General features: G+C 43.8%; 1 protein-coding gene across 2 annotated transcripts in view; it reads right to left on the reverse strand.

The window, feature by feature from the left end:
* Positions 1-6,819, reverse strand: part of LOC109714403 — a 14,390-nt gene extending 7,571 nt beyond the window's left edge. For both annotated transcript variants that reach the window (XM_020239014.1, XM_020239015.1), the window contains exons 1-3: positions 6,607-6,819; positions 6,162-6,218; positions 4,973-5,048 (exon numbers count right to left, since the gene is read on the reverse strand). In XM_020239014.1, coding sequence (XP_020094603.1) covers positions 4,973-5,048; positions 6,162-6,218; positions 6,607-6,720 — 247 coding nt within the window. In that variant the 5' untranslated portion in view covers positions 6,721-6,819. The remainder of the gene's footprint in view (positions 1-4,972; positions 5,049-6,161; positions 6,219-6,606) is intronic.

Consider the following 7,880-nt stretch of genomic DNA (forward strand, 5'->3'; position numbering starts at 1 on the left):
GTGAACTCGTAGTGTCCATAACGCGTGCGAAACGCCGTCTTCTGAACATCTTCCGGCTTGATCTTTAACTGATGGTAGCCGGACTGAAGGTCAATCTTAGAATACACTCGTGACCCCTGCAGCTGATCAAACAGGTCGTCGATACGGGGTAGCGGGTACCTGTTCTTCACCGTGACTTTGTTCAACTCGTGGTAATACACGCAAAGTCGAAAAGATCCGTCCTTCTTTCGCACAAATAATACCGGGGCACCCCACGGCGAAACGCTCGGCCTAATGAATTCCTTGTCGAGAAGATCCTGCAATTGATCTCTCAACTCCCTCAGCTCGGCCGGCGCCATGCGATACGGGGCCTTAGAAATCGGTGCTGTCCCGGGAACCAAGTCAATCATGAACTCGATCTCCCGGTCCGGCGGCATACCCGGTAACTCCGTGGGAAACACGTCGGGGAACTCCTGCACAACTGCCAACTCCTCGATGGTCGGAACCACTCGATCAATCTCCACAACAGTCGCCAAAAAGGCTGCGCAACCACTGTTCACCAACTTCCTCGCTCGAGTCGCCGATACCGTCACGGCGAAGCACGAGCTCTTGCAAGCTCGATAGGTGAACTCAACCTGACCTGGCTCTCGAAATGTAATAACACGAGTCGGGCAATCGATCGATACATAGTACTTTGAGAGCCAATCCATACCCAAGATAACGTCGAACTCCTTCAACCTTTGGAGCACCAACGAGTCGATCGGCATAACCCAGTCATTCACTTGCACTGGACATGCCAAACATCGCTCCCTAACCATAAAGGATCGCCCGGGGCCCTGAACATGCCACACGTGCTCCCTCAGACGATACTCGATATCGTGTGCTTGTGCGAAGGATCGACTAATAAAAGAGTGTGATGCGCCAATATCAAACAATGCTCTAGCTCGAACACCTTTAACCAAAATGATACCTGCCACAACGTTGCGCTCGCCGGCCTCCGAAGGCTCCTCAACATGCATGGGTGCAGCATACATCCTCCCGCTCGGCGCTGATCGGGCAGGCTCAGGTTAGCGTGGCGCCGCCGCTCGCCCAGTAGATGCCGCAGGAGGAGGCAAGCCATAGCGAGCCGAAACCGCCGGGACCGAAGCAGTCGACATAGCGGGCGAAGCTCCTCCTTGAGGACAGTCGCGGATGACATGTCCCGCTTGCCCGCACTTGAAGCACCTCCCTTGGCGCTGCTCACGGACACCCGGCCGGTGGTCTCCGCCGCAGAAGATGCATCGCTGAGCACCATGACCCTTGGGCTGAGAGCGTGGATACTTCGGGGGCCGCTTAGAGCTAGACTGTCTCCCCGAACCACCGCCCTGTCTTTTCTTGCCCTTATCCTTGTCGAGCGCCTCACGGTCCTCACGCTCACAAGCGTTCCCGTGCTCGACCCACAGCGCACCATCCAAAGCCTCCGTCAAAGAGTGAAACTTGAAGGCATGCACCAATCTGAAAACTACGGGCCGTAGACCTCGAACAAAACAATCTGCCCGGTCTTGCTCTGTCGCCGCCACGTCCGGGACGCAGCTCAGGAGATGGGTGAACTCCCGCTCGTGGTCCCGAACCGTGCGGTTTCCTTGCTTAAGCTTGCGAAAATCTTCCCGCATCTTCCTCTTGTCACTGTCGGGGAAGTACTCGGCGAACATCAGCTTGCGGAACTCCGCCCAATCGATCGGGGGAAGCTCNAAAAACCTCCCAAACCCTAGAAATCACAAGTTAGGGTTGAGGCTTACCTCTAGGATTTGCTCCAAAGCAAGCCCTAGCTTGAGGAAAAGGAGGGAGAGAAGGCTCTTCTTCTTCTCCTTGATCTTCTCCTTCCTTTCCTTCTTCTTCTTCTTTTTTCTCTCCTTCTTTTCTTCTCTTTTCGGTTTAGAGAGAGAGAGAGCAAGAGAGGTGAGAGAGAGAGAGGGAGAGAAAAATGAGAGGGAGTGGCTGAGAGAGAGGTATAAACCTCTATTGTAACAAAATCCCAAAAGCCCCCTCAAAAAAACTAATTTTCCAACTAGATCCACATTTTCGGGTCCCTTGTACCGGTACACGGGTTCTTGTACGGGTACAAGGCCTGGCAGACAGCCCAACCCGAGGCTCGGTTTCTCGGTTGCGCAGTGCTTGTACCGGTACAAGACCCCCTTGTACCGGTACAAGGTCTGGCAGCCTCCAACCCGAGAGCTCGGTTTCTCAGGTGCGCAGTGCTTGTACCGGTACAAGACCCCCTTGTACCGGTACAAGGCCTGGCAGCCCCCCATACCGAGAGCTGCGATGGTTGTACCGGTACAGCCATCACCCTTGTACCGGTACAACAGCTCCAGAATGCTGTTTTCTCTTCTCTTCGGCTCTACTTCACGCTGATCGATGTCAAAACCATTCCAACTCCTTTGGAACTCATTTTTGCTCTTCCAAACTTGTTGGAATATCGAATGGAACTTGTCCAAACCGTTCAATTGCCCACTTTGGTCCATTTGGCCAAAGTTAGCCACAAACCATCAAGTTTCAATATCTCACATTCTATGTCTCAATGTGATGTTCCAACACTCACTATGCTTAGTGCCTCTTTATGACACTTAAGCCTTGCTATAAGTTAAGCACATTTCATATTCTATGTTCCCTTTATGACATTAATACTAGGTTCATTTTATAGCCCGAGCTCAATGTCCCTTTATGACATTAGCCCAATCATTCTCAAATAGTACAAGTCCCCAAGCCTCTTTATGGTTTGCTATAATCCCTTGTGTCTCAATTAGGCATAGATTTAAATGCATGCAAGCAATGTTCATTGTCACTATAAGACTCATGGTCCCAAGGCCCACACAAGAATGCTAAATGCAACATAAGCCCCACATGCCAACTCTCTATTACATAGAGGTCCAAAAGTTCATTACACATAACATAGGCATGTTAAGCATTCTAAAATTCACAATAAATATATCTAACATGGAAATGCATGAATTTCCACCGTACGACACATAAATCATCAAATATGAGAATTTCTCATATTTTAGGCTAGGTCAAACCCACCGAACTTCGCGCAACCCTTCGTTTGCTCCAATGAAAATGTCCACTAAGCTCCTAGCACCCTAGAAGCATCAAAAAGTGAGCTATAAGAAGTAAACAAACAACTACTAGCTCGATCATTAACCATCTAGGCATAGAGGGCTAAACTCTCACCTATAGTGTAGAAATCCCTCTCCAAAGCTCAAATGGAAGTTAAATTCCTTCCAAAGCAACCTAAACCAAGGTTCTAATCCAATTAGATTAGCTCCAAAAGCTCCAAATCAAAAAGCCCCAAATAAACCCTAGATTTTCCATTCTAAGGTTTCATCTCCCAAAAACCAACAAAACTAGGTCTAGAGGGGAGAAATGAGCAACTAACCTTCTTAGAAGCTCCTAACCAAGCTCCAAGAGTGATGATCTCCTCTCTAGCAAGCTCCAAGTGTGACACCCCAATAGTCCCACATCGGATGGGAATGGGGTTCTCATTGGGTTTATAAGAGACTTAGACACTAGTAATAGTAATTGGGCTTAAGCATTTTGGCCGTTGGTTGGGCCCAACGAGTTATTGTTGCTAGTGGGCTGGGTCGTTACATTTGGTATCAGAGCCGGTTCACCAGCTGGACATGTGTGGCGAGTCTCGATTGAGCCAGGGTCTGGATAAAGGGCTAGCGAGACGGGTCTCACATCGTCTGATGATCTTGGGCTGTGTGTGTGATTGGACTGACGAGGACGTCAGGGCCTTAACGGGGGAAGTCTGTGACACCCCAATAGTCCCACATCGGATGGGAATGGGGTTGTCATTGGGTTTATAAGAGACTTAGACACTAGTAATAGTAACTGAGCTTAAGCATTTTGGGCCGGTGGTTGGGCCCAACGAGTTATTGTTGCTAGTGGGCTGGGTCGTTACATCAAGTCCAAGCCTTCAAGCACTAATGGGAAGAAGAGAAGGAGAAGAAGATGTCCAAAGGCTTCCAAGCTAGATCATCTTCCTCTTCTTCTTCTAGAGAGAGAAAGAGAGAAAGAAATAAGAGGGAGTGAGGGAAATGATAGAGGGAGAAAGCCCTACCCCCTCTATAAACCCTAAGAGATGTAACAAGTGCAACAAAACCCTTCCACTTCATCTCTCTCACATAGTCCAGACTGGGCAGTTTTCGGGTAGAGGGACCGGTCTCTCCTAACTAGGACCAATCCCTCAGGACCCTCCCGCAGTCTGCGCGTTCGGGAACCGGTCTCTCTGGCCAAGGGACCGGTTGCCTCAGGGGGACCGGTCTCTGCCACCGAGGACCGGTCCCCGAGAGTGAAACTCTCAGGACTCAGCCAAAAATCCAGAATTCGAACTTTTAGGTCGGAATATAGTCTACGACCCTCCACTAAGTGTGGAAAAGCTCAGAACACAAATCAAACACTCGAACCTCGCAATTTGCAAAGGTCCAGTGCGTCACAAGGACTCTGGTAGCCCTCTTCGATTGGCACCCGTCACATCTCATCCGTATACGACGCATATCCGACACACCCGATCCCGTGACGTAAGGCGTGCGCGTGGGAGAAAGCGAAAAATGTGGGAGATCAAGAAGCATCGAGACAAAGACGATCCAAGAAGGCTTGTAAAACAAGCAATTCGATCCGATTCCGGTTTCCGGATACGTTGGCTATCCGGTTTGTAAGTTTTCGCTGCCCTATTATTTCCAACACTCCACATAATACAATATTTTGAATGTTAAAAAAAAAATCTAGACTATAACCCCCAACAGTTATTCTAATTATTGCAATCTTGACCTGTTGACCAACAAGGAGCCTATTATAATCTACTTGTCTAGCACCCAACTAGGATCACCAATAAAGTATGATTTCAGTCATAAATTAGAAGATTATACTAAACCTTTTGTAGATATTACAAGTCCCAAAAATAAAAAAAAATATCTCCACATAAGAAAAATAGTTTTCAGCAATAACATACCTTTGCACAAAAAATATATATGTTGACTGCAAGGCGGCACAAAAATGTATATGTTATCATCACCTCTTTTATAAACCTACAAATGGAAACAAAGAAAATTTAATGTTATGGTAGCAAAAACGTATAATTCAATTAACGCAATGAGCATTAAAGATTTACCAAGTATCAACTTCACTAAGAGGCTAACCACATTGGGAATACATGCAGATGATAGTAGCATATTTTTTAGAACTTATAATATAATTTCTCAACACACCTTAAGTTTTACTTTAAAGCACAAAAATATAAAATGTAAAAAATAATATGAGATAGAATATATAGTTCCCTTCAGTTAAGCAATTCCAGTAGTGATTTTGAGTGGAATGAGGGGATGATGTGGTCGGCGCTTCATATAATTGAACAATTATCTTTAGTTGTTCATTAAATTCAGCTTTAAACTGTGCTTTCATGCGTGCTTCAATCTCTTCAATTTCTTTTTTAAACCTCTCCTCTCTCTCTCATCTTTCTCCCTTTGTAGGTGTGCTTCTCTCTTCATTCTCCTCTCTTGATTGCTTCAGCTCATTCTTCAATTCTTCTATTTGTCTCTCAATAGCCTCTTCTGATGCTTTAACTTCCAAATTTCTACTATTTATTGGCTTAGGTCCACATCCTAAACCACGAAGATATTCCGAGCGTGCACCAAAAGCCTTTGTTAAATGTTCTTCCGTTGATAATGGAAGATCACCTGACTCTTCTTGTGATTTTCTTACTTGTTCAAATTGATTATGCATTCAATGAGATACAAAAGTAGCCAGAAACATATTTATATTTAGAAGAAAAATGCTCCTCTTCACAAGTTTAAGCATATAAAATAAAATATCTAATTTAAATTGAAATGTTTTTAAGTTTTCACAAGTCTAATACATATATATATATAGAACATGCCGTAGAGTTGTTTTATAAAAGAATGTTGTTATACCATAGCATTTTGAGCTTTATCAGAACACCAAGTGTTATCAGTTCTTCGCTGATGTATAGCCTTATAGTATTCAGTTAAATCAGGATAAAGCTTAGTTTTTGAATCCCTCTATCAATTTAAAATTAAAACCTTGAGGTCATAAAATTAATATAATATAAAAAGATATCCATAAATTGAATTAATTGATAAAATCACCATATCATATAAGACACTAGCAAATAATTTTCTTACACAGATTGAGCTGGTTGATTGTTTTGCTCGATTTGCTTTATTTTGCTCCGACATTCTCTACAAAAAATAAAGTAGGGTCATATTTACATGTAAAAATAATTCTTGCAAGTTAATAACATGTATAATAAATTAATAACCTTAAATTGTTCAGAACCAAAATATTCAACTAAAGATGCCCAATCTGATTCTGTAATAGCATCTAGACAATTTTGAAGCCTTTCTTCATCTGTAGCAAATTGTTTATAATGTAGATGCTTGCGATGTCTCCAATCTCTATACATATGATTGAAATTATACATCACTTCCTTTCTAAAACCATCAATCCTATTGTATTTTTCCTATGAAATAGTAAATACATACAACTAATCACTGCATTCATACAATATGATTAACAGAGCCAACAAGAAGTATATTTAATGGTTAAAAAAATAAAAAAATATCATACCATTAAATCATCCCACATCTTATCCTTATAATGCATAGGTACTTCAGCCCATTTGTTAACATTAAGTGGTGCATATTGTCGCAACACGACTCCCATTTCTGTAATAAATTCCATCAGCTCTTCACCGCCCACAGCTTGACCCAAGCACCTTGAAATTTTCACTTCGCCTTTATTTTCCTCTTTTCTCTTTTTCGCATTTAGATTTGTACTAGGTCCCCTTCCTTTCTTTTTGGCCGCAACATAATGTAGAGCAAGATGAATAGAAGATAATGAAAAGTGATGTACCAACTAATTTAGATACGTACCAACTAATTAGCTATCATTACTTCAATTCCAAGCAGTAGGAATCAAGAGTAATTTCTAGAACCACCCAGCCTATGAAAGGACTGAGAAATTGACAGTATAGTTAGACTCTTTGTTGATGATGTTTTGTGTGTAATTTAATTACAAAAGCACTCATCAAGTTTCAAGAGAAAACGAGTTAGAATAAAGATTTTACGCGATCTTCAGTTTTCACTTAACGTGAATAGTAACTCGATTTTTCAGAGAGGCCAATGCATGGAGTTGGCTTCTGGCGTGTATCGGACTCCGTTCATAGCGATCCAATAGCTCGTTTCAATTGGTTCAGCCATTCTAGAACCAATGGCACTAACAGATTTTGGGTTTGACGCACGGATTTTGAGAAAATCTGAAAATACATGTGTTATATGTATAAGTGTGTCACTTTGCCTTTTGGAGAGAGAGAACAGGTTTCGTCGCGAATCCATGACCGAACGAGGCGAAACGAAATCGTAGGTTTGTTGTCTCTGTCATGCTGATCGCACTGGTACAATACGTTTGCAAATCTGACGAACGGATCTTCGGATATCGCACGTTGATCGATGAGGGGTCTTAGATGGCAAAATGGTATTTTTTGCGAAAAGCACGACATTTTATATATCGTTTTGCGTGAAATAGAAGGTGGAGGTGTATTCGCGCGTTTTACTCGCGCTGTGAAGGACTCAGTTTAAAATTCTGAGTTTAGGTGGACTTATTTGCAAAATTGCACCATGGTATATATGGTCTTCTAGGGTTTCTTCATGCTAACCCTAACCCTAGCCACCAAGCTAACTCCCAGCCACCTCCTTGCTTCCCCCTGCCCTAGCCGCACGCCTCCCGGCCGCAGCCGACCGAGCCCCGGCCGGCCAGCAACAGCTGCAGCCTCCCTCTTCATCTTTTTCATCTCTTCCACCACCTTTCTCTTTGTCTCTTTGGTCGAGGGTGGTACTGAGCAC

This window comes from Ananas comosus, linkage group 8 (genome assembly GCF_001540865.1).
Source record: "Ananas comosus cultivar F153 linkage group 8, ASM154086v1, whole genome shotgun sequence".
In the NCBI taxonomy this organism is placed as follows: Eukaryota; Viridiplantae; Streptophyta; class Magnoliopsida; order Poales; family Bromeliaceae; genus Ananas; species Ananas comosus.